At 50.0% G+C, this 25,417-nt stretch overlaps 1 protein-coding gene across 3 annotated transcripts in view; it reads left to right on the plus strand.

Moving 5' to 3' along the window:
- LOC138733958 (3'-5' RNA helicase YTHDC2-like) overlaps positions 1-8,288 on the plus strand; it is a 34,515-nt gene extending 26,227 nt beyond the window's left edge. For 2 of the 3 annotated variants that reach the window (XM_069881479.1, XM_069881481.1), the window contains 6 exons: positions 2,382-2,668; positions 3,088-3,259; positions 4,166-4,369; positions 6,328-6,510; positions 7,800-7,903; positions 8,058-8,288. In XM_069881479.1, the coding sequence (XP_069737580.1) occupies positions 2,382-2,668; positions 3,088-3,259; positions 4,166-4,369; positions 6,328-6,510; positions 7,800-7,871 (918 nt within the window). In that variant the 3' untranslated portion in view covers positions 7,872-7,903; positions 8,058-8,288. Of the gene's footprint in view, positions 1-2,381; positions 2,669-3,087; positions 3,260-4,165; positions 4,370-6,327; positions 6,511-7,799; positions 7,904-8,057 lie in introns of those variants that run through there. The other variant, XM_069881480.1, reaches the window with a different exon arrangement.
- Positions 8,289-25,417: the final 17,129 nt, after the last annotated feature.

A 25,417-nucleotide genomic window follows, 5' to 3' on the forward strand; every position in this document is an offset into this window, starting at 1 on the left:
GTGACACAGTTTGACCCAATAGCACTGTTCCGAGCACATATTGGACCATAGCTTGTGCTGGGTTAGTCAAAAATCTGAGCGGTAGTCGAGTGAACAGTCATGATGGCTTACTGGGTATAAGAAGGATGTTGAGGCTCTGGAGCGAGTCCAGAGAAGAGTAACGAAGCTGGTGAAGGGCCTGGAGAACTGGATTTACAAGGAGTGGCACTGGCAGAGGCTGCCCAGGGAAGTGCTCAGGGATATGGTTTAGTGATTGATGGGAATGGTTGGACTCGATGATCCAGCGGGTCCTTTCCAACCTAGTGATTTTATAATTCCATGATGGTTGGTTTTGCCTTTGGAAGACTAACTGGGTCATTGTAAGAGTATTTCTGGAGACGGTGGGTACAGTGGAGCTGTGAGGCTTGTATTGCCTTTATATGATAGATGCAGGGCCCTGCCCATAAAGGAATGTGTTTCCTTGTCAAGGATTCCCTGGCCTGCCCCAGGTACCTCAAGGACAGAGCTGGCACAGAATGGGAGCAGAGGTGGGGTGTAATGTTTGGTTAACAAGCCCATATAATGCCTCTGCAGCTCAGTTATAAAAAAGACAGTCCAGCCAGGGAATTTGTGTTCCCCAAGGTCACTGGCTGGTCTGGGCTCTTTTGTCTGGAGAAGAGGACGTGCCCTGCTGCCTGCCTGCCAGCCACAGTCATATAAGTCTTTTCTTATATGAATACCTTTTCTTACACAGGAGCCTTGTGGTTGGTGTATACTACAGGCCACCTGATGGAGAGAGCCAACTCATGAAGCCTTCTTCCTCCAGCTACAGGAGGCTTTACACTTGCAGGTTGAAGTCCTGCTTGGGGACTTCAACTACCCTGACATATGCTGGAAAAGTAGCACAGCAAGCTGTAGGCAGTCCAGGAGACTCCTGGGGTGCATTGAAAATAATTTCTTAATCCAGCTAAGAGACCCCCAACCACAGGGGACGCAACGCTGGACCTCATGGTGACTAATATGAGTGAACTTATCAGTGACATTAGGATTGGAGGCAGCCTGGGCTGCAGTGATCAAGCACTGGGGACAGGCGAGGAGCACAATCAGGACCCTAAATTTCAGGAAAGCAGACTTCCAGCTCTTCGAAGAGTTGCTCAGTAGGACCCCCTGGGACATGATCCTCGGGGACAAGGGAGTGGAACAGAGCTGGCAAATATTTAGGAATGCTTTCCATGAAGCACAAGAGCACTCAGTCCCCACATGTAGGAAATGAGGCAGGAAGGGGAAGAGAGCAGCGTGGCTGAGTCAAGACCTGCTGGTCAAACTCAAGAACAAGAGGGAGCTGCAGAGGCTGGCAGTGAGAGGGGAGGGCGGCTACTTTCTCTGTCACGGTGTGGGTTTCCCCTCTATCACACCAGGAAGGTCTCAGCAGCCCAGCTACTGTTGGACCTGCTTCAAAAGCTTTTTGGGTAAGCTGCAGGTAATGGCTGCAGGAGGCAGCAAGCTGCGGGTGGTATTGGCTGCATGATGAACCTTCAGCTCTTTCTAACCATCTGTCCTGCTTATCTGATCATCTCAGTTTGACCCAATAGCACTGTTCTGAGCGCATATTGGACTGTAGCTTGTGCTGGGTTAGTCAAAAATCTGAGCGGTAGTCGAGTGAACAGTCGTGATGGCTTACTGGGTATTTGCTTCTCTGAGAGGATGACAAAAGTTGGATTGAAATGAAGTGCTTTAACTTGGAATTGCTGAAAGGAAGTTACTGCCAAGTTTTAGAAAAAAAGAAAAAAAAACAACTCGTGTTGAAGATAGTCTTGAGGTCATTGAGAAGCTCTGGCTGTGGTAGCAGGTAGGGTAGGTTCTGGGTTATGAAACAGATTTATTTGCTCTAGTAACATCTTGTAGAGGTGTTGAAAAGTGAGATTTTTTTAAAAAGGGAAGCATTACTGATAACATGAGAATTCAACTCTAGTAGTCTAAGTTCAGTCATTGTGTTTGAGCAGAAATATGCCTCAGAAAAATGTCACTTAATTCTTTTCCCTCAGGTGTGAAGAAAGAGTGCGTGAACACAGAGTGAATTGAGAGGAAGGGCATAAGGCATTAACAGTTGTTTGGTTTCTTTTAAATAGAAATGTAATGTGAAAAATGAGAATTCCTGTAGATTTACAATGTAATTTTAAGTTTAGTGCAGAGCTTATTGAAATAAAATGTTCTAAAAATGATCTTGCACCCAAGGAACGCAAAGAGAGCAGCTTGGGTTAAGTATTGGGTTTTCGCCCCATTGCTGGCATTTCAGCCCTGCTTTTCCATCTGGACCCTGTTAATTTTAGAATGCCAGATGCTGCCTGATAGGAAAGGCATATTACCTGTCTTGCCTTTAACAGAATTGAAATTCATTACAGGCTTCTGCTTTACTGTTGCAACTGAGGCAGACGTGGCATAGCTTATTTCAGCGTCGTGTGCGAGCTCCTGCTAAACCATGGTCTCAAGTTGATGAAAGAGCTCTAAGAGCAATTGTAGCTCTTTTAAGTGTGGAAGAACAGGCTGCAGGTTTGCAGCAGCCTTCAGGAATCGGTCAGAGACCAAGACTTATGTCTCCTGAAGATCTTCTGCCATCTACATGGAGGCCAGGGAGGCCAGCCAACAGCTCCACAGATACTGAATTCTCTGACTCCTCTAATGCCCAAAAGTAAGTTTTTGAGATCTTCTAGAGACTGTAGGTTGTCATTTACAAAGCTGTAAAAGCATTACTTGAATTGCTGCTAGTAGTAAAAAGAAAGCAACCATAGAAATACAGTTGAAAGAATTGATACTGCCCTATGCTGCACTGTAGTTGTGATTTCTTTGAGAGGTATTTCATATGTTTGCCTACTGTTGGAGACAGAAATATTGTACGTGAATGGTGATAGCTGGGAAGAAGTAGCAGTAGAAGTTCAACTTTACCATTCAAAACCAGCAGATGGTCAGTACGTTCTGAGTTAGTGTTTAGTCTGGTTTTGGAATTACTGTAATATATTTAGTCTTGTAGTAGGCTGATACATAGATATAAATTGTTCTGTGACCACTTAGGAGAATCCTGGTATGTCGTGTATCTCCCTTACTTTTTAGAGTTTTCATGAAATCTGCACCTCCTGCACTTCACCAGCCAAAGAAGTATGAAGAAAAAAACCTCTCCAAACGAACTTCAATTGACAGATCAGATCAGTCATCAGTGAAGTCTACAGACAGCAGTAGCTATCCTAGCCCCTGTGCCAGTCCTTGTTCTCCAGTATCTGGAAAGGTAGAGTTCTTGTAAATCACCCCACTCTTCAAAATTAATAGAATTTTAGAAATAAATTTGCTGATCTCTTTCAGCAACTATCAGCTATTGTATTGATAGATTAATAATTTAATTTAGGTTTTAATTTTTAACAGCTGTTATTTCTTTCTTGAACTTAAAATCTAGGCTGGGAGTCCTTGTTATGATAGTCCTTTTTTTTTTCTAAATTAGTACATGCACTTCTGAGTCCTTTGGATTCTGCCCTCCTCTGTTTCTGTAACAGCATTAATTGATAGCGATTCTCTAAGTTTTGTGTTGTCTGCCAAATTGTGACTGCTTGCTTTTTTATGTTAGTTATTTTAACAAAGCACATATTTTAATGCAGCTGTTGGCATAATTGTCCCTACGTACTTGAATAGAAAACTGCAGTAATATTAAGCAGATCACTGAGAGGAAAACCCATTGTTCCTCTAGGCAGACTCATTGAGGGATTTAATAATTCCTCCTAAGTATTTCTGTTTTTACATTCAGCTAATGTAAAAGGGAAAAAACTTACTTTTCCTGGAGGTGGAAATGTGAGTAGTGTGCTTCAGGCTACAGTCTAGAGATATTAATTTTTTGTCATCTGAAGGTGTGTCAGACTTCAAATTGTTAATCACTAGACTGTTTAGGCCTGTTCTGCTATACTTGTTTGCTACCCTTTATGAATGAAGAATTTTTTTGGAAAGTGCTTACAAACTGTAAAATAGATGTGAAATACATTTCAAAACCAACTCTGATGGTACCAGCTGATAGGTTCTGTGTTCCATGTAGGATTTAGAGGAGGGTAGGAGTACAGTCAAAAGATTTCTGTTTCCTTGTATGTAAAAGTTTAGAACTAAAGCCTGGCATATTTTATTGTAGCTTAATTTAATTTAATTTTTCCAGGGTTCCAAACCTTCTTCACCAAGATCAAACCTGCCAGTTCGGTACTTTATAATGAAAAGTAGCAACTTGCAAAACATTGATATTTCTCAACAGAAAGGTATATGGTCTGCTACTTCAAGTAGTGAACAAAAACTAAACAGAGCCTTTTGGGAGAGCAGTATGATTTATTTAATATTTTCTGCTCAAGGGTCTGGACACTTCCAGGTGAGTCTTTAGTTAATACTTAATAGTTGTTTTGGTTGATGGTTTAGGTCACCATAGCAAATGACCACATGTAGCATGGATGTTCCTGCTTGTGACTTCTAACCTTCTAATAAGTAGAGTAGCAAGCCTATGTATCCAGTTGCTGATGAAAGAATACATTGTTCTCTGAAATGTGCCCTTTTAGCTAACTCAGTTTGTCACTCAGAGGCTAAGACTGAATTGCCTTTAAACATCTTTAGTCAGAGTAATCATAGAATCGTAGTATAGTTTGGTTGGAAGGGACCTTAAAGATCATTAGTTCCAACCCTCCCTGCTGTGGGCAGGGATATCCCACTAGATGAGGTTACCTAAGGCCCCATCTCTTCTGTATGCCCACTTTCATCCTTTTAAAACAACAATAACAAAACAAAGCTCCCAAACAAAATGGAGGATTTGGACTATTCTTGGCATGCCAAAATAAATATTGTAAGTGAACAAGCAGTTATAATCAAGTCACAGCTCTCTAAAGAGAGGGAACTCAGAAATGTCTTTCTTAGAAATTTTAATAAAATCTGTTCTGCCTGAAATCTATTTTCTGAAAGTTAGGAAGCTGGAAAGTCATGACCACGATTCTTCCATAGCTATGTCTTGACTTTAAGTTTAGCAAGGTATTTGTCAATATTTGTTGACAAGTTTATAGCCAATCACTGACTTGACCTGGCAGTGCTCAGTTGCAGGTTAGGTGTGTTATGGAGAGGGCTAAACTCAGTTGTTCCAGGTAAACAAAGTACAGTGTACCTTCGTATATATAAGCTATTCGTGGAAGTCAGCTGAACTCAAAATGTGATGAGCTAGATGAAGTACTGCTGTCTTGCTGGTACCACTGAGGGTTTACAGCGAGATATACGTATGATGAGTTGGCAAATGCAGATATAATATCGGAAAGTAATTTTTAGCATGCTGTTTGTTACTGAGAATAGGCTGTTGTATTGAGGCTCTTACACAAGGAAACTATGAGGGAAAGATGTGCTGAAGTCAGGAGTGTAGGTGATAGATGTTGCCTTGCCCTTCTAGTTTTGATAGTGCACTGGACATTCATGGGAATGTGAGCATTATGTTCATGTTAATATTCTCTTCTACCAAGTGCCTCTTTACTTTCCACCTTTATTTTTCCTCTGTTCCTTTTATTAATTTCCATTTAAGTCTGGCTTGAGCTGTATAGGGCCTCGCATCTTACAACAGTAGTGTGTGCTGCTGACTTACGTAGTGCACTGCATCTCTTGGGCTCCTGAAGTCTTAGCTGGCTTAAGCTTGCCTGAATAGTTGATAAGTTGGGGGTGTGGTGATAAGTGGGGGTCTTTTTCTGCTTTGTTTTGTTTGTCCTGTGTGTGAGTTGGAGCATCTGTAAAAAAACTTAGAAGCGATCTCAGATTTGGAGCTTCTTTCATTTTCTTTCTGAATACATGCCTGCTTGGAATTTCTTCCCACTCTGCTGAAAAAGGAAACAGAAGCGACTTCTTTCTTTGAAGAACAGCTATACTCTTAATTCTGTGTGAAAGTTTGTTAACATGGAGGGAACATGGGAAGCATGGATTGATTTCTGCAGATAACTACACCTAGCAAGGAATAGCTAATGGACTGTTATGTAGTAGAACGTTGATTCTTTATACTTCAGATGTTTTTACAACACCTTTTCAACCTCTGTTACACAGTTTAAAAGTGTTTTGGATGGTAATTTCGAGAGATAAATTGAGAAACATTCTCTGTGGTCAAACTCTAGAAGGTGTGTTTGAAGTGGAAAAAAAATGATGCTTCTTTGAACTATCTAGATGTAAGTTATAAAAGATCCAACTTCATGGAAGAGAGCCTGTGCATTGCTTTGAAACTAATTTGAAAGTACTGTATGAAGTCCAGTCGCTTATTTCTAATGTAAGCAGATGTGCCGTAATTCCCTTTCCTATTTCAATTTTTTGCTCCAGGGATTTGCTAGAATGGCTTCAGAGATAGGGTGTGAGAAAAGTCAAGACTGGGGTTCTGCTGGTTTTGGAGGTGTATTTAAGGTGGAATGGATCCGAAAAGAGAGCATTCCTTTTCAGTTTGCACACCATTTGCTCAACCCTTGGAATGACAATAAGGAAGTACAGATGAGCAGAGATGGCCAGGTAAAGTTTTTCTTTTCTAAAGTCCTTGTTATGCGATACCTTGTTTGGCCTTGATGTTTGTCTCAGCTGTCCTCATGTATCTGTTAATCTGAATCTTGATTCATTGGTGTACGTTCTGCTAATGCATTACTGTGAAGTAATGGAGGCTTTTTGATAAAATAAAAGTGATTTCTTGCTTAATATGTGTTTTAAAATTATTTAAAGCTGGATGCTTCCAAAAATAAATGGTTTTGGAGTTTGTAATTTTGAATCTGAAGATTTATCTCTGTTCAGATTTGTTCCCTGAAGTAGTCTGTCAGACCCAAATAACTATTCATAATTATACCTTTGAGTTTCCTGTAAAGTCTGAAGAGAATCTTGAGATTTGGGGTAGAATAAAGCTCCAGTCTTTTAAAACCAAATGCAACTTCAAAAAAGCTGGAAGAGAATTGACACAAGAGTTCTCTGTGGCAGTTTCTGTTTTCCCCAGTCTGCTCCCCAAGTATCTTCCCAATAAAAGAGTCTAGAGCTAAAATTTTTATGTCATCTTTTTCACTACTTCACTAAAATGTCTCCACTTGTAAGAATGAGGAAAGGAACATAGCACATAATGGACTTAACAGTGCTTCTCTTGTAAGTGGCTAGTAATACCCAAACAGTCTTGGCAATCTTACAAATGACTCTTTTCTATTAATGTCCATGATTCTACCAAGAGACACTGTATTACTGTGACTTGCATTTCAACATTCACCACTATGCTTGACTGAATTAAACTTAAAAGGATGTGGAGAACAATCTTTAGTTAATAAGTGATATGACCTGTGGAAGGTACAAAGTATATGATGCCTATGTTCTTGTATATGGTGGCAGCGTGTCTGCTCAGAATTCTTTTCTTATCATAGAATCATAGAATCACCAGGTTGGAAGAGACCCACCGGATCATCGAGTCCAACCATTCCCACCAATCTCTAAACCATGTCCATCAGTACCTCATCCACCCACACCTTAAACACCTCCAGGGAAGGCGAGTTAACCACCTCCCTGGGCAGACGGACATCTTACCATGAATGAAAAAAGCCCAAAACAACCTGTAGGCCAGTGTTGCTTGTGAAAGTTCTTGTCTCCTTCCAAGCCCCAGTAAACAAACTTCCAGTATGTGAAGTTATTTTGGTATACCTGATAGCAAGAGAAATGAACTCTTTCAGAAAGACTGAAGGCAATCACCAGGAACTTGCTCTCACAATTTTGTTATAAATGGTTCTATATGATTAGTAGTAGCAGTGTAAATATTTTTTCCTGCTCATTTCTAGGAGCTGGAACCACAAGTTGGAGAGCAGTTGTTGCAGCTATGGGACCGTATTCCTTTGGCAGCGAAAAAATGAATTGATTGAGCATGTTGAGTAATGCGATAGAGGTATTTATTTCATGCATTACTTCATCTTTTTATGATGGAGGAAAAGCTACCTATATATGTCGTATCATTACAGTACTGGCTTTCCTTTGTAATTTGTGTAAGAATAGGTATGCTTAGTAATAAATATTCTCTTCCTTTGATTATTTTTTTTTAGCTGTGGTCATTGAAACATCAGCTATAACCACTTCAACCAGCAGAGTGCCTACGATATAAATACAAAGAAGAAGGTGGTGCAACAAACTCCTGAAGATGTTAGCGATGCTGTGCAGCAGAGGCCTGTTGCCAAATGGTACTCTAATGGTTCGTTAACTTGAGCATTGTTACAGGTTCTTTTTTTCTTTCAAGAAAAATAAAAATTGCCAGTGCAACTTCCATCATCTTTCAATGTAGTCTCCGTGCTTTCTTTCTCTACCTCTTCTTTCAATTTGTCTTTTCTCTGCTGTACCGTTGTTAAGTTCTATTAGGCTTCGTCTTAGTCACTGACTTAGTGTACTGTAAGGCTGGTCTGAATTCAGTCTGCTCACTGTCAGCACTACTTTTGTGTGTGGGCTACAAGGGGGATCAGAGGGCTGGAGCAACTCCCATATGAGGACAGGCTGAGAGAGTTGTTCAGCCTGGAGAAGAGAAGGCTACAAGGAGATCTTATAGCAACCTTCCAATACCTGAAGGGGCTACAAGAAAGCTGAGGACGGACTGTTTACAAAGGCTTGTGGTGAAAGAACATGGGACAACGGCTATAAACTGGAGAGGAGCAGGTGTAGACTAGACATAAGGAAGAACTTCTTCACAAAGAGAGTGGTGAGGCACTGGCACAGGTTGCCCAGGGAGGATGTGGATGCCCTATCTATTCTGGAGATGTTCAAGGCCAGGTTGGATGGGGCCTTGGGCAGCCTGATCCAGTGGGACACGTCCTTGCCCATGGCAGGTAGGGTTGAAACTAGATGATCTTTAAGGTCCTTTCCAAACCAAACTATTCTGTGATTCTTAGATTAAAACGAGAGCTTTCTCTGCTTTTGAGCCTGTACTTAATGGCTTTCATGTCTGCTAAAAATAGTGGCACAGTTCACAGTACCCTCTGTGTTCATTATGGCATTCTGTGTAGAGGCTTCCACAACTCAGTGCCAGGGAAGGTCATGGAACAGGTGATCTTGACTGCTATCATGAAGCACATGCAAGAGAACTGGGTGATCAAGCCCAGTCAACACGAGTACACGAAAGGCAGGTCTTGCCAAACTAACCTGATCGCCTTCTATGACAAAGTGACTCGGCTGCTGGATGAGGCTGTGGATGTATCTTCCTGGACTTCAGGAAAGCCTTTGACACAGTTTCTCACAGCATTCTGCTTCGGAAACTGTCACCTCTGGCCTGGACAGGTGCACACTCTCCTGGGTGGAAAACTGGTTGGCTGGAGGGCCCAGAGAGTGGTGGGAAATGGAGTTAACTCCAGCTGGAGGCCAGTGACAAGTGGTGTCCCCAGGGCTCAGTGCTGGGTCCAGCCCTGTTCAATGTCTTCATCAATGACCTGGATGAAGGCATCGAGTGCACCCTTAGCAAGTTTGCAGACGGCACCAAGCTGGGTGGAAGTGTTGATCTGCTGGAGGGTCGGGAGGCTCCAAAGGGATCTGAACGGGCTGGACTGCTGGGCTGAGACCAATGGGATGAGGTTTAACAAGGCCAAATGCTGGGTCCTACACTTGGGGACCAACAACCCTGTGCAGCTACAGACTAGGAGATGTCTGTCTAGAAAGCTGCCTGGAGGAGAGGGACCTGGGGGTGTTGGTTGACAGCGACGGAACATGAGCCAGCAGTGTGCCCAGGTGGCCAAGAAGGCCACTGGCATCTTGGCTTGGATCAGAAATGGCGTGGCCACCTGGTCCAGGAAGGTTATTCTCCCTCTCTATTCAGCACTGGTGAGACTGCTCCTTGAATCCTCTGTTCAGTTCTGGGCCCCTCGCCACAAGAAGGATGTTGAGGCTCTGGAGCGAGTCCAGAGAAGAGCAACGAAGCTGGTGAAGGGCCTGGAGAACTGGACTTACAAGGAGTGGCTGAGAGAACTGGGATTGTTTAGCCTGGAGAAGGGGAAGCTTAGGGGAGACCTCATTGCTCTCTACAACTACCTGAAAGGAGGTTGTGGAGAGAAGGATGCTGACAGGGGACAGGACAAGAGGGAATGGCCTCAAGCTCCACCAGGGGAGGTTCAGGCTTGACATCAGGAAAAAAATATTTCATGGAAACGGTTATTGGGCACTGGCAGAGGCTGCCCAGGGAAGTGCTCAGGGATATGGTTTAGTGATTGATGGGAATGGTTGGACTCGATGATCCAGCGGGTCCTTTCCAACCTAGTGATTTTATAATTCCATGATGGTTGGTTTTGCCTTTGGAAGACTAACTGGGTCATTGTAAGAGTATTTCTGGAGACGGTGGGTACAGTGGAGCTGTGAGGCTTGTATTGCCTTTATATGATAGATGCAGGGCCCTGCCCATAAAGGAATGTGTTTCCTTGTCAAGGATTCCCTGGCCTGCCCCAGGTACCTCAAGGACAGAGCTGGCACAGAATGGGAGCAGAGGTGGGGTGTAATGTTTGGTTAACAAGCCCATATAATGCCTCTGCAGCTCAGTTATAAAAAAGACAGTCCAGCCAGGGAATTTGTGTTCCCCAAGGTCACTGGCTGGTCTGGGCTCTTTTGTCTGGAGAAGAGGACGTGCCCTGCTGCCTGCCTGCCAGCCACAGTCATATAAGTCTTTTCTTATATGAATACCTTTTCTTACACAGGAGCCTTGTGGTTGGTGTATACTACAGGCCACCTGATGGAGAGAGCCAACTCATGAAGCCTTCTTCCTCCAGCTACAGGAGGCTTTACACTTGCAGGTTGAAGTCCTGCTTGGGGACTTCAACTACCCTGACATATGCTGGAAAAGTAGCACAGCAAGCTGTAGGCAGTCCAGGAGACTCCTGGGGTGCATTGAAAATAATTTCTTAATCCAGCTAAGAGACCCCCAACCACAGGGGACGCAACGCTGGACCTCATGGTGACTAATATGAGTGAACTTATCAGTGACATTAGGATTGGAGGCAGCCTGGGCTGCAGTGATCAAGCACTGGGGACAGGCGAGGAGCACAATCAGGACCCTAAATTTCAGGAAAGCAGACTTCCAGCTCTTCGAAGAGTTGCTCAGTAGGACCCCCTGGGACGTGATCCTCGGGGACAAGGGAGTGGAACAGAGCTGGCAAATATTTAGGAATGCTTTCCATGAAGCACAAGAGCACTCAGTCCCCACATGTAGGAAATGAGGCAGGAAGGGGAAGAGAGCAGCGTGGCTGAGTCAAGACCTGCTGGTCAAACTCAAGAACAAGAGGGAGCTGCAGAGGCTGGCAGTGAGAGGGGAGGGCGGCTACTTTCTCTGTCACGGTGTGGGTTTCCCCTCTATCACACCAGGAAGGTCTCAGCAGCCCAGCTACTGTTGGACCTGCTTCAAAAGCTTTTTGGGTAAGCTGCAGGTAATGGCTGCAGGAGGCAGCAAGCTGCGGGTGGTATTGGCTGCATGATGAACCTTCAGCTCTTTCTAACCATCTGTCCTGCTTATCTGATCATCTCAGTTTGACCCAATAGCACTGTTCTGAGCGCATATTGGACCGTAGCTTGTGCTGGGTTAGTCAAAAATCTGAGCGGTAGTCGAGTGAACAGTCGTGATGGCTTACTGGGTATTTGCTTCTCTGAGAGGATGACAAAAGTTGGATTGAAATGAAGTGCTTTAACTTGGAATTGCTGAAAGGAAGTTACTGCCAAGTTTTAGAAAAAAAGAAAAAAAAACAACTCGTGTTGAAGATAGTCTTGAGGTCATTGAGAAGCTCTGGCTGTGGTAGCAGGTAGGGTAGGTTCTGGGTTATGAAACAGATTTATTTGCTCTAGTAACATCTTGTAGAGGTGTTGAAAAGTGAGATTTTTTTAAAAAGGGAAGCATTACTGATAACATGAGAATTCAACTCTAGTAGTCTAAGTTCAGTCATTGTGTTTGAGCAGAAATATGCCTCAGAAAAATGTCACTTAATTCTTTTCCCTCAGGTGTGAAGAAAGAGTGCGTGAACACAGAGTGAATTGAGAGGAAGGGCATAAGGCATTAACAGTTGTTTGGTTTCTTTTAAATAGAAATGTAATGTGAAAAATGAGAATTCCTGTAGATTTACAATGTAATTTTAAGTTTAGTGCAGAGCTTATTGAAATAAAATGTTCTAAAAATGATCTTGCACCCAAGGAACGCAAAGAGAGCAGCTTGGGTTAAGTATTGGGTTTTCGCCCCATTGCTGGCATTTCAGCCCTGCTTTTCCATCTGGACCCTGTTAATTTTAGAATGCCAGATGCTGCATGATGCAAAAGGCATAGGGTACCTGCAGGGATTTCCAGAGCAAGCTCAAATATGTTGATGGAGCAAGAGTGTCTTTGGAAGAAGGACCCTGTTAAGCTTGATGGAACAAAACTGTGGGATGAGGAGGCAAGAATTCAGTACACACAACCAAGTGCATAGAGAATTGTGACATTGTTTCAATAAGTGTTTCAAAATATTTAACCACTACCTTTTGCCTTGCCTGTTGATAGCAGTGGGAAAGTACCGAAACGCTATGTTAGCAGTAAATAGGTGCATGATCTGTTGATTGGTTTATAGGTATACGCTAACAATTGCGATTGGACATAAGTTTTAGAGTTACTATATGATTTGTATTGAGAAAAATATAAAAGGAGTCGAGTTGAGAATAAAGTCTTGCTGCCCAGAATTAGTCCATGCAATTGCAATATGCAACAAATGGTGCCCTCTATGTGAGGCCCGTAGGCTGGCTGCTGATCCGGTTGCATTGTCCAGTTGAACTCTAGGGATTCACTGCTCAGAGGAAGCGGATTTTGTGCACGAACATCAATACCTTTTGAAAGTAGAGAGATAAGCAGCTGGGAACTATGGGGTCACATCTGACAAAGGAACAAAAAGGTGCCTTAGTAGTTTTTTTATAAAATCCTGAAACAACATAGGAAGAAAGTAGGTCAGGAAGACTTACAAAAAACTCTTGCCTGGGCACCTAGGAATGATCTGTCTATAAATATTAAAAATGCTTATGACCCAGAGAAGTGAGATCAAATAAGGGTCTGACTATGGGGAAGTGCTACTTGCAGTGACAATGCAGCTGCCAATTTATTGCCATGTTGGCAAGTCGTATTTGAGACTTTAAAATAGCACAAGGGACTGCAGGAAAATACAGAGGATGGGGCAATGGCTCCTACAGTCCCGTCAGCTCCTCTATTGACTCAGTTGCCCTTACTGAACTCTGTAGTGAAGCCAAAAGCACATCTTGCACCTAATACCTCTGCAGTATTACAGCCCAATAATTTCGATGAGGATCTGGATGATCCTTTCGATCCAGGTCCTATTGATCCAGGAAAAGAACCTGATTTATATCTCCCAGACCTGCATGATAAACTGGCATTCATGAAGAAAGGTGCTAGACAAGCAGGAGACATAGGAATACTAAAAGTTTTTCCTGTGATTTATTTACACAATATTTATATTTACACAAACATTAAGCAGGCAGACGATACCACCGCTAGAGAAATTTTGCTTAAACAATTAGCCATACAGAATGCAAACGCAGACCGTCAGGAAGTTTGACTGTCTTTAAAGAATAGAAACCCATCACACTGCAATTCAGCTCATCCCTAGGGCAGCTGAGGGCGCCTTAGTAACTGAGACTCAGTGCACAGTTAATTGGATGATCATCAGACACAAAGCAAGGGTTGTTTGTTTTACCAGGATTGACTGCTGCAGAACAAAGGGAAACGGCACAAGAAGCCAAACATCAAATTGTGCAAGCAGCATCAGCTGCAGGATTAAAAATTGCAGAAGACAAAATACAAGAAACTTCACCTTGGAGATATTTAGGATGGAAAATCTCTGACCACCTGAATCAATGACCACCACTGACTCTGCGAATGGACATAAAAACTTTCATCTTCAAAAACTTGTAGGGATCATCAACTAGGTTCACCTTTTCTCAGGGATATCTACAGAAGATTTACATCCCCTTTTTAAACTTTTAGAGGGGGATTACAGGCTTAACATCCCCAAGGACACTTACTCTTCCCACACAAGCTGCCCTTAAACAGTTGTTGAAAAATTAACCACTCAGGCTGTTCAAAGATGAAAATTGAATCATCCTATTAATCTTTTTGGTTTTTATTCAAGCTTTCAACTTTATTGCCTGTTAGCACAATGGATACCACAGGATGCAGATCCATTAGTAATTTTAGAATGGATATTTTTATCCTATAACTTTGGAAAAACTGTCACCACTGCTATTGATACAATTCCAGTGGTCATTCAAAAGGGAAGGAAATGCTTGGATGTTTTTAGATGGCACAGAGCCTGATTGACGGAGACCAGCTCACAGGGACGTCTTAGAGAGACTAGACGGACTACTGCTCTGGTGGCAAGTAGCAATTCTTTATTCCTCAACCAGAGTTTTTATACTCTCCTGGGAGAGCTTGTCAGTTTCTACCAAGCTTGAGTGCACTGTTTACATTACGGCTGTTCTTACCGTGAGAATACAAGTTCTGCAAGTTCTACAAGTGAGGGACTACGTGTCTGTTCAAGGATTCACACATTCTTCTGTTTGTGGTGGTCTTATCTTAGACCTGCAGGTGTTCTTGAAATATATTTAACTCGGGCCCTGGAATGATGAGAAACTAAGCATGTTGCCAAGAGCCCTGATAGTCCACATCCTCCCTTTCAGGAGGAGCAGCTTTGTTGTTGGCATGATATTCTGTTCCTGACCCTTTCAGGCCAGACAGAATATTGCTCTCCAGGCTCTTGGCTTTCATTATTCTGTCTTTGACCCTTTCAGGCCCCCAGAATGTCTAATAGTTCTCCTCACTCCCACTGCAACAGATTTTTGGGGTATTGTAAAAGTGGAGGAGGTCAAATGAATGATGTGCAAGGTAAATTAAGTAAGCTCTCTTTTGGGTGAAGGCACGATGAAAAAAACTGAGAAGCCCAGCTTCTGAAAACTGATTTGTGACCAGTTTCTCTTTTGGCTTACCACCTTCATGATCACAGCCAAAGATGGCTTGGCATGGATACTGCTCTTCCTTCTATGGCAACACATCATCACACAGTGGAAAGAACTTGTGGATATTTAGCAGGGCCAAGGAACGGCTCCCAAAGTAACTAACTTTGTTTAGTAGATGCTCTTGTCTTGATGTTTTTGTTCTATTGTAACTTTCCAGAGGAAGAGGAGGAGAAGAGCTACTGAGTTTTCCTTGCATCCATGAAGAATTTAGGACTAAGAAATGCCTGCAAAAACCACAGCTCAGTGTCACACATTCTTCCTGCCAAGAGATATTAAGGATCTCGTTCTGAAAAAATGAAGTCTATTTACTTAAATGAGGGGGATCAGGAAGAACCTCCAGCACCTGCAGCTAAACAAGGATTCTACCACTTCCAGTTACTTCCCCAGAGAAGGCTCTTGGCTTTTCTGCTTCCATCACCTGGAATAACAAGCGGACCATGCCTCCCACACAGTTCCACGCTTCCTTGCCCAGCAGCAGGGGAGCAGCCTATGTGTGGCCTCTGAAGAGCCACCTGCCTCTGAGCACCTGTGAAACAGCATGGATCTGTGCCCAAGGCTCCTCCGATCCCGTGAGGGCAGTGGGCTGGTCTCACCCAGCCTCCGGTCCTGGTGGTGGAACTCCCTGGGGGTCTCGTTGTCAGATGGACTTGTGGCTGCTCTGCTCTGAAGACCTGGCACGGTCACACGATTTGGTGTTTTAGGAAGCTGGCAGCCTCCCTTTTTTTCAACCAGAAAGGCCTTAAGAACAAATTAACAAGCTAATTACTAACCTGCAACCGGCTTGGGGCAACCCTCAATATTGTTACAGGCTGGGGCTGAAGACTGAGAGCAGCCCAGTGGAGAAGGACCTGGGGGTCCTGGTGGATGAGAAGCCAGACATGAATTGGCAATGTGCACTTGCAGCCCCAAAGGCCGTCTGTGTCCTGGACTGCATCAAAACTAGTGTGGTCAGTGAGGCGAGGGAGGGGATTCTGCTCCTCTACTCTTCGCTAGTGGGAGCCCACCTGGAGTCCTGTGTCCAGCTCTGGAGCCCTCAGGATGGGAAAGACATGGAGTGAGTCCCAAGGAGACACTTCTCCTGTGACGAGAGTCAGAGAGTTGGGGTTGTTGAACTTGGAGAAGAGGAAACTTATTGTGGCCTTTCAGTACTTAAAGGGGGCTGATAAAAAGATGGGGAAAAGCTTTTTAGCAGGGTCTGTAACAATAGGACAAGAGGTAATGGGTTTAAACAAAAAGAGAAGTTTAGACTAGGTATAAGGACAATTGTGTGGATTTTGGTTTTTTTTTTTCACTGAGGGTGGTGAAACACTGGCACAGGTTGCCCAGAGAAGTGGTAGATGCCATGTCCCTGGAAACATTCAAGGCCAGGTTGAATGGGGCTCTGAGCAACCTGATCCAGTTGAAGATATCCCTGCTCGCTGCACGGGGTTTGGACTGGGTGACCTTCATAGTCCCTTCCAATCCAAACCATTCAATGATCTTTAAGGACCTAGTTTACTCTGAAACTTGCAACACTATAACAGCGCATAATTTCAGGCAGTTTCTCTGTTGGAGAGGAAATAGCTTCACTGTGTGGGGTTGCCCTACCCATTGCAAGGATGTCCTAAGCATTTAGGAAGTTTCAGACTGGCGGGGACAGCATCAGTCAGACAGGTTACAGTTGCTGTGTTTTCAAGCAAATATGTAACTGAAGTGAAAATCTGGCTTCTGAGGGAAGAGAGAAATGATCGGGAATGCCAAAATCTTTATTTCAAAAGCTGCTGTGTAGGAGGTGGCCCAATGTCGCATGAGCTACTGCAACAGGCAGTGAGAAGCACAGTGCCTCCGGCTGATCCTGGCCCACTGGAGCCTCTGCCTCAGCTGTGCAAGCAGCGTTTCACCTGCAAACGGTTTGGCTGATAGTAGAGTCTGTGGGGTACAGTGGTATGGTTCTGTTCCTGGGAAAAGCATTATCACAGAATCACAGAATAACCAGGTTGGAAGAGACCCACCGGATCATCGAGTCCAACCGTTCCTATCAAACACTAAACCATGTCCCTTAACACCTCATCCACCCGTGCCTTAAACACCTCCAGGGAAGGTGAATCAACCACCTCCCTGGGCAGCCTCTGCCACTGCCCAATGACCCTCTCTGTGAAAAATTTTTTCCTAATGTCCAGCCTAAACCTCCCCTGGCGGAGCTTGAGGCCATTCCCTCTTGTCCTGTCCCCTGTCACTTGGGAGAAGAGGCCAGCACCCTCCTCTCTACAACGTCCTTTCAGGTAGTTGTAGAGAGCAATGAGGTCTCCCCTCAGCCTCCTCTTCTCCAGGCTAAACACCCCCAGCTCTCTCAGCCGCTCGTCATAAGGCCTGTTCTCCAGCCCCCTCACCAGCTTTGTTGCTCTTCTCTGGACTCGCTCCAGAGCCTCAACATCCTTCTTGTGGTGAGGGGCCCAGAACTGAACACAGGATTCGAGGAGCGGTCTCACCAGTGCCGAGTCCAGAGGGAGGATAACCTCCCTGGACCTGCTGGTCACGCCGTTTCTGATCCAAGCCAAGATGCCATTGGCCTTCTTGGCCACCTGGGCCACTGCTGGCCCATATTCAGTCGGCTGTCAACCAACACCCCCAGGTCCCTCTCCTCCAGGCAGCTTTCTAGACAGACTTCTCCTAGTCTGTAGCACTGCACAGGGTTGTTGTGCCCCAAGTGCAGGACCCGGCATTTGGCCTTGTTAAACCTCATGCCATTGGACTCTGCCCAGCGGTCCAGCCTGTTCAGATCCCTTTGCAGAGCCTCCCGACCCTCCAGCAGATCGACACTTCCACCCAGCTTAGTGTCGTCCGCAAACTTGCTAAGGGTGCACTCGATGCCTTCATCCAGGTCATTGATGAAGACATTGAACAGGGCTGGACCCAGCACTGAGCCCTGGGGAACCCCACTTGTCACTGGCCTCCAGCTGGATTTCACACCATTTCCCACCACTCTCTGGGCCCGGCCATACAACCAGTTTTCCGCCCAGGAGAGCGTGCGCCTGTCCAGGCCAGAGGTGACAGTTTCTCAAGCAGAACGCTGGGAGAAACTGTGTCAAAGGCTTTGCTGAAATGTTCGATGTCATTAGAATGGCTAATTACCACCCCCTGGGTCATTAGAGTGGCTAATTACCATGCCCCGTGTCATTAGGGTGGCTAATTAGCCTCCCCCACCCCCTAGAGTGGCTAATTAACAAGTTCCCCCCCCATTAGAGTGGCTAATTAGTCCCTGACATTCCCTGCCAGCCCATTCGAGTGGCTACTTGGCCCTTGGTGTCGGTAGCCACATCGTTAGAGCGGCTAATTAGCACATCGCCAAGCCATTAGCGTGGCTAATTAGTGCACCTCGTGCCGTTCGAGTGGATAATTAGCCCTGAGTGTCAGTAGCCACATCATTAAAGCAGCTAATTAACACATTCCGAGGCCATTTGGGTGGCTACTTAGCCCTGCGTGTCAGTAGCCACATCATTAATGTGGCTAATTAACACTTTCCCACACCATTCGAGTGGCTACTAGACCCTAGATATCAGTAGCCACATCATTAAAGTGGCTAATTAGCATGTTCCTGTGCTATTAGAGTGGCTACTTGGTCCCCATTGTCAGTAGCCACATCATTAAAGCAGCTAATTAACACATTTGGAGGCCATTAGATTGGCTACTTGGCCCTGGATGTCAGTAGCCACATCATTAAAGCTGCTAATTAACACATTTGGAGGCCATTCGAGTGGCTACTTGGCCCTGGATGTCAGTAGCCACATCATTAAAGCTGCTAATTAACACATTTGGAGGCCCTTCGAGTGGCTACTTGGCCTGGAATATCAGTAGCCACATAATTAACGTGGCTAATTAACACGTTCCTGTGCTATTTGAGTGGCTACTTGGTCCTCTGTGTCAGTAGCCACATCATTAAAGCAGCTAATTAACACATTTGGAGGCCATTCAAGTGGCTACTTGGCCCTGGATGTCGGTAGCCCCATCATTAAATCTGCTAATTAACACATTTGGAGGCCCTTCGAGTGGCTACTTGGCCTTGAATATCAGTAGCCACATAATTAACGTGGCTAATTAACACGTTCCTGTGCTATTTGAGTGGCTACTTGGTCCCCAGTGTCAGTAGCCACGTTGTTCAAGGGGCTAATTCACCTGCTCTCCTGCCATTAGAGTGGCTACTTAGCCCTGGACGTCAGTAGCCGCGTGGTTCCCGGGGCTAATTACCCTGTTCCCCGTGCTTCTCAGCCTAACGAGTGTCTCCTTTGTTACGGTGCAGGGGTGACGACGCTGGGGACGGTGACGGGCACCGTGTCCAACAGCCTGGCCGGGGCGGGTGGCCACGGGGCCTCGGCCTCGCTAGCCACCCCCATCACGACGCTGGGGGCCATCACCACCCTCTCCAGCCAGGTCCTCAGCCCCTCCCCCACCACCGTCTCGGCCGCCGCCACCACCGCCTTGGCCACCGCCGCCATCGCTGTCCAGGTGGGCTACCGGGGGGGCTACTGCGGCTACTGAGGGGGCTACTGCGGCTACGGGGCCGGGAGGGGGTGCGGCGGGGCCGGGGCTACCAGCGAGAGCTTGGGGGCTACCTGTAGGATCACGTGGCTACCGATGTGGGAGGCCAGCAGGGGGTTGGGGGCCACCAGTGGGACCTTGAGGGCCACCAGTAGGACCTTGTGGGCTACCAGTGGGACATTATAGGCCACCAGTAGGACCCTGTGGGCCACCAGTAGGACCTTGAGGACCACCAACAGGACCTTGAGGGCCACCAGTGGGACATTATAGGCCACCAATAGGACCTTGAGGGCCACCAGTGGGACCTTGAGGGCCACAAGTAGGACCTTGAGGGCCACCAGTGGGACCTTAAGGGCCACCAATAGGACCTTGAGGACCACCAATAGGACCTTGAGGGCCACTACTAGGACCTTGAGGGCCACCAGTGGGACCTTGAGGGCCACAAGTAGGACCTTGAGGGCCACCAGTGGGACCTTATAGGACACCAGTGGGACCTTGTGGGCCACAAATAGGAGCTTAAGGGCCACTAGTTGGGCTCCAGGGGCCACCAGATGGGAGGATCCATAGATTAGAGGGAGGTTGTGGTCGTGGACCACTGATGGGACCTTGAGGGCCACCACTGGGACCTTAAGGGCCACTAATAGGACCTTGAGAGCCACCAGTGGGACGTTGTGGGCCACCAGTGGGACCTTGAGGGCCACCAATAGGACTTCATGGCCCACCAATAGGACCTGAGGGCCACAAATAAGACCTTGAGGGCCACCAGGGGGACCTTACAGGCCACAGATAGGACTTTGAGAGCCACCAGTAGGACCTTGAGAACCACCAATGGGTCCTTGAGGGCCACCGGTGGGACCTTATAGGCCACCAGTAGGACCTTATAGGCCACCAATAGGAGGTCGTGGGCCACCAGTGCGACCTTGAGGGCCACCAGTAGGACCTTGTGGGCCACCAATAGGACCTTATAGGGCACAAGTAGGACTTTGAAGGCCACCAGTGGGACCTTGAGGGCCACCAGTAGGACCTCGTGGGCCACCAATAGGACCTTATAGGACACAAGTGGGACCTTGAGGGCCACCAGTGGGACCATGAGGGCCACCAGTGGGAGCTCGTGGGCCACCAGAGGGACCTTGAGGGCCACCAGTGGGACCCTGAGGACCGCAAATTGGACCTTGAAGGCCACAAATAGGACCTTGAGGGCCACCAGTGGAACCTTGTGGGCCACCAGAGGGACCTTGAGGGCCACCAATAGGACCTTGTGGGCTACCTGGTTGACCTTGAGGGCCACCAGTGGGACCTTGAGGGCCCCCAGTAGCACCTCGAGGCCCCCTACCATGGGCTGTGCGGCAGGGCCCGGTGGCCACCTGTGGGCTGGCGCGGTGGCCGCCCCGCGCGGTCGGTGGCCGCGGGGCCCTGCCTGTGGCTTGGGGCGGCCCTGGGCTACCTCTGACTGCGGGTTGGCCCCCAGCCGGTGGCGGCGCCGGCGCAGGTGACGCTGATCACGACGCCGAGCGGGGTGGGGGCGCCGCCCATGCAGGAGCTGCCCGTCTCCATCTTGGCTTCTCCCACCTCGGAGTCGGCGGCTGCCGGGGCCCCCGAGGCGGCCAGCGAGGCGGCCACCGTCACCCTGCTCTGCTCCAACCCGCCCTGCGAGACCCACGAGACGGGGACCACCAACACGGCCACCACCAGCCTGGTGGCCAACGTGGGCGCCGCGCTAGCCCCCCAGCTCCAGCTGCTGGCCGAGGGCTCGCCCGGGCCCAGCCTCGGGAGCCGCGGGGGCTCCGGGCAACCTGGAGAGCTCCGGGCAACCTGGAGAGCTCCACGAGGCCGCCGCGGCCGCTGCCATGGCCACTGCCAGGTTCTGCTCCGGCTCGTCGGGTGAGGCCCAGGCCACCGTGGCTACCGGCGTGGCCAGCATGGCCACCGCCAGGTTCTGCTCCAACCCTCCATGCGAGACGCACGAGACGGGGACGACCAACACGGCCACCACCACGGTGGCCACCGGCTCGAACTTGTCCCCCAGCTCTTCGTGTGAGAGCCAGGAGATGGCGGCTACCAATGTGGCCACCGTGGCTACCAGCAGGTTCTGCTCTAACCCCCCCCGCGAGACCCACGAGACGGGGACGACCAACACGGTGACGACCTCCATGGGCTCCAGAACCTTCTCCAGGTCTTCAAGTCAGAGCCAAGAGACCATGGCTACCAGCACGGCCACTGTGGCTACCAGCAGGTTCTGCTCCAACCCCCCTTGTGAGACCCACGAGACGGGGACGACCAACACGGCCACCACCACGTCTGCCATGGGCTCCAGAACCTTCTCTGGGTCTTCATCTGAGGCCCAGGGGACTGTGGCTACCAGCACGGCCACCGTGGCTACCATCAGGTTCTGTTCCAACCCCCCCTGCGAGACCCACGAGATGGGGACGACCAACACGGCCACCACCACGTCCGCCATGGGCTCCAGAACCTTCTCAAGCTCTTCGAGCCACAGCCAAGAGACCGGGGCTACCAACATGGTCACTGTGGCTACCGCCAGGTTCTGCTCCAGCTCTTCGTGTGAGGCCCAGGAGTTGGGGGCAACCGACACGGCCACCGTGGCCACCGGCAGGTTCTGTTCCAACCCCCCCTGCGAGACCCACGAGACGGGGACAACCAACACGGTGACGACCTCCATGGGCTCCAGAACCTTCTCCGGGTCTTCATCTGAGGCCCAGGGCACCGTGGCTACCAGCACGGCCACCGTGGCTACCAGCAGGTTCTGCTCCAACCCCCTCTGCGAGACCCACGAGACAGGAACAACCAACACGGTGACGACCTCCATGGGCTCCAGAACCTTCTCTGGGTCTTCATCTGAGGCCCAGGGGACTGTGGCTACCAGCACGGCCACCGTGGCTACCATCGGGTTCTGTTCCAACCCCCCCTGCGAGACCCACGAGATGGGGACGACCAACACGGCCACCACCACGTCCGCCATGGGCTCCAGAACCTTCTCAAGCTCTTCGAGCCAGAGCCAAGAGACCGGGGCTACCAACATGGCCACTGTGGCTACCGCCAGGTTCTGCTCCAGCTCTTCGTGTGAGGCCCAGGAGTTGGGGGCAACCGACACGGCCACCGTGGCCACCGGCAGGTTCTGCTCCAACCCCCCCTGCGAGACCCACGAGACGGGGATGACCAACACGGCCACCTCCACCGTGGCCACCGGCTCCCGAGCCTGCGAGCCCCCCGAGACGGGGACGACCAGCACCGGCAGCACCGTGGTGGCCACCAGCTCCAGCTCCAGGCCGGCCGAGCCGGTGGCCACCAACAGTGCCGCGGCGGCCACCAGGCCGTTTTCCAACCCTCCCTGTGAGACCCACGAGACGGGGACCACCAACACGGCCACCACCACCGTGGCCACCGGCTCCCGAACCTGCGAGCCCCAGGAGGCCGGCGTGGCCACCACGGCCACCGCCACGCTAGCCGCGGGCTCCCGGCCGGCCGAGACGGTGGCCACCCCCGCCTTGATGGCCACCGTCGCCTCGGTGGCCGCCGACGCTGCCTCGGTGGCTGCCGGGGGGGCCGTGGCTACCGTCTCCGCCCCGGTGGCCACCGGGCCGTGTTCCTCACAGAGCCAGGAGGCCCCCGTGGCTTTGGGGTCCCCGCTGGGGGGGCCCCCGAGCCCCCGCGACCCCCCCGGCTGCTCCAACCCCCCCTGCGAGACCCACGAGACCGGGACCACCCCCACGGCCACCACGGTCACCGCGGCCATGGGCGCCAACCAGGGTCAGTCGGGGGGGGCCCCTCCTTTTTGGGGGGTCTGGGGGGGGGGTTGGGGGCCCTTTCTAGACCCCCCTTATGGTTTTGGGGTCCCTTTTCTGCCCCCTCCCCATTCTATGAGGGGTTTGGGGTCCCCTTTCTGCCCCCTCCCCATTCTGTGAGGGGTTTGGGGGTCCCTCCCCCATGGGTTGAGGGGTTTTGAGGTCCCTTTCTGTCCCCCCTTATGGTTTTTGGGGGGTTTGGGGTCCCCTTTCTACCCCCTTCCCATTCTCTGAGGGGTTTGGGGGTCCCTCCCCCACGGTTTGAGGGGGTTTGGGATCCCTTTCTGCCCCCCCTTATGGTTTAGGGTGGGCTCAGGGTCCCCTTTCTGCCCCCTCCCCATTCTATGAGGGGTTTGGGGGTCCCTCCCCCATGGGTTGAGGGGTTTTGGGGTCCCTTTCTACCTCCTCTTATGGTTTTGGGGTCCCTTTCTGTCCCCCTTATGGTTTTGGGGACCCCTTCTCCCCCCATTATGGGTTTGGGGGGGGGTTGGGGTCTCCTTTCTGCCCCCTCCCCATTCTATGAGGGGTTTGGGGGTCCCTCCCCCATGGGTTGAGGGGTTTTGGGGTCCCTTTCTACCTCCTCTTATGGTTTTGGGGTCCCTTTCTGTCCCCCCTTATGGTTTTTGGGGGTTTTGGGGTCCCTTTCTAAATCCCCTTATGGTTTTGGGGGGTTTTGGGGTCCCTTTCTGCCCCCCTTATGGTTTTGGGTGGGTTTGGGGTCTCTTTCTGTCCCCCCTTATGGTTTGGGGTGGGTTTGGGGTCCCCTTTCTGCCCCCTTCCCTATTCTATGAGGGATTTGGGGGTCCCTCCCCCATGGTTTGAGGGGTTTTGGGGTCCCTTTCTACCCCCCCTTATGGTTTTGGGGTCCCTTTCTACTCCCCCTTATGGATTTGGGGGGTTTTGGGGTCCCCTTTCTGCCCCCTCCCCATTATATGAGGGGTTTGGGGGTCCCTCCCCCACGGTTTGAGGGGGTTTGGGGTCCCTTTCTGCCCCCCTTATGGATTGGGGGGGGGTTGGGGTCCCCCCTGTGATTTGGGGTGTTTTGGGTTGTTTTGAGGCCCCCCCCCCACCCCCTTTTCCCCCCCAGAGCCGCCCCCGGCCGCAGGAGCCCCCCCCGGGGGGGTGGGAGACGCGGAGCCCCCCCCGAGTCCCGGCCCCAGCGGAGCCCCCCGAGCTCTCACCACGGTCACCCAGGCCACGCCGGCCCCCGCCCCCGCCCTGCCGGTGAGGGGGGGCTGGGGGGCAGGAGGGGGGGTGAATGGGGCTGGGAGGGGGGTGGATGGGGCTGGAGGGGGGTGAATGGGGCAGAAAGGGGGGGTTATGTGGGTGCTGTGGGGCAGGCAAGGGGGGCTGGGGGGCAGTTGTGGGTCTCTGGGGGGCAGTTGGGGGGCAGTAGGGGCTCTGTGGGGCACTGAGGGCTCAGGGGGGCAGTTGGGGGGCAGTGGGGGCTCTGGGGGGGCAGTTGGGGGGCAGTAGGGGCTCTGTGGGTCCGTCCCTTGTCTCCACCCGCCGTGTCCCCCCCCAGCCCATCTCGTCGCTGCGGGAGCCCTCCCCGCCGCCGTCGCCGCTGGCGCTGGTGGTTCTGCCGGGGCCGGCGGGGCCCGAGGCGCTGGGGCTGCCCCCCGAGCTCATGGCCGAGGGGCCGGGCGCCGCGGGGCCTGCCCCCGCCCCGGCCCCGGCCCCGCCTCCGGCCGCCGCTGCCGAGGGCCCCCCGGCCCCCGAGAGCCCCGAGGCCCCCGCGGGCCCCGAGGCGGCGGCGCTGACCCCCGAGGAGCTGGCGGTGACGGCGGCGGCCAGCGAGGAGGCCCAGGCCCTCGCCATCCAGACCGTGCTGCAGGCCGCCCAGCACGCCGCGCTCGGTACGGGGGGGGACGGGGGGGGACGGGGGGTCAGTGTGAGGGGAGAGGGGGGGGAGATGTGGAGGAGATGGGGGGTACACGTGGGCTAGTTGTGGGGTGGGATAGGGGGGTCAATATGGGGCACGATGTGGGGTGGAACATCCCTTTATTTTGAGTCTCTCTTGAGAGAATTCAGAGGGTTCCAGATCCCTTTCGGGGGGTTGGGGGAAAGTAGTGGATCCCTTTAGGG

The sequence above is a fragment of the Phaenicophaeus curvirostris genome, unplaced genomic scaffold (genome assembly GCF_032191515.1).
Source record: "Phaenicophaeus curvirostris isolate KB17595 unplaced genomic scaffold, BPBGC_Pcur_1.0 scaffold_50, whole genome shotgun sequence".
NCBI lineage: Eukaryota > Metazoa > Chordata > Aves > Cuculiformes > Cuculidae > Phaenicophaeus > Phaenicophaeus curvirostris.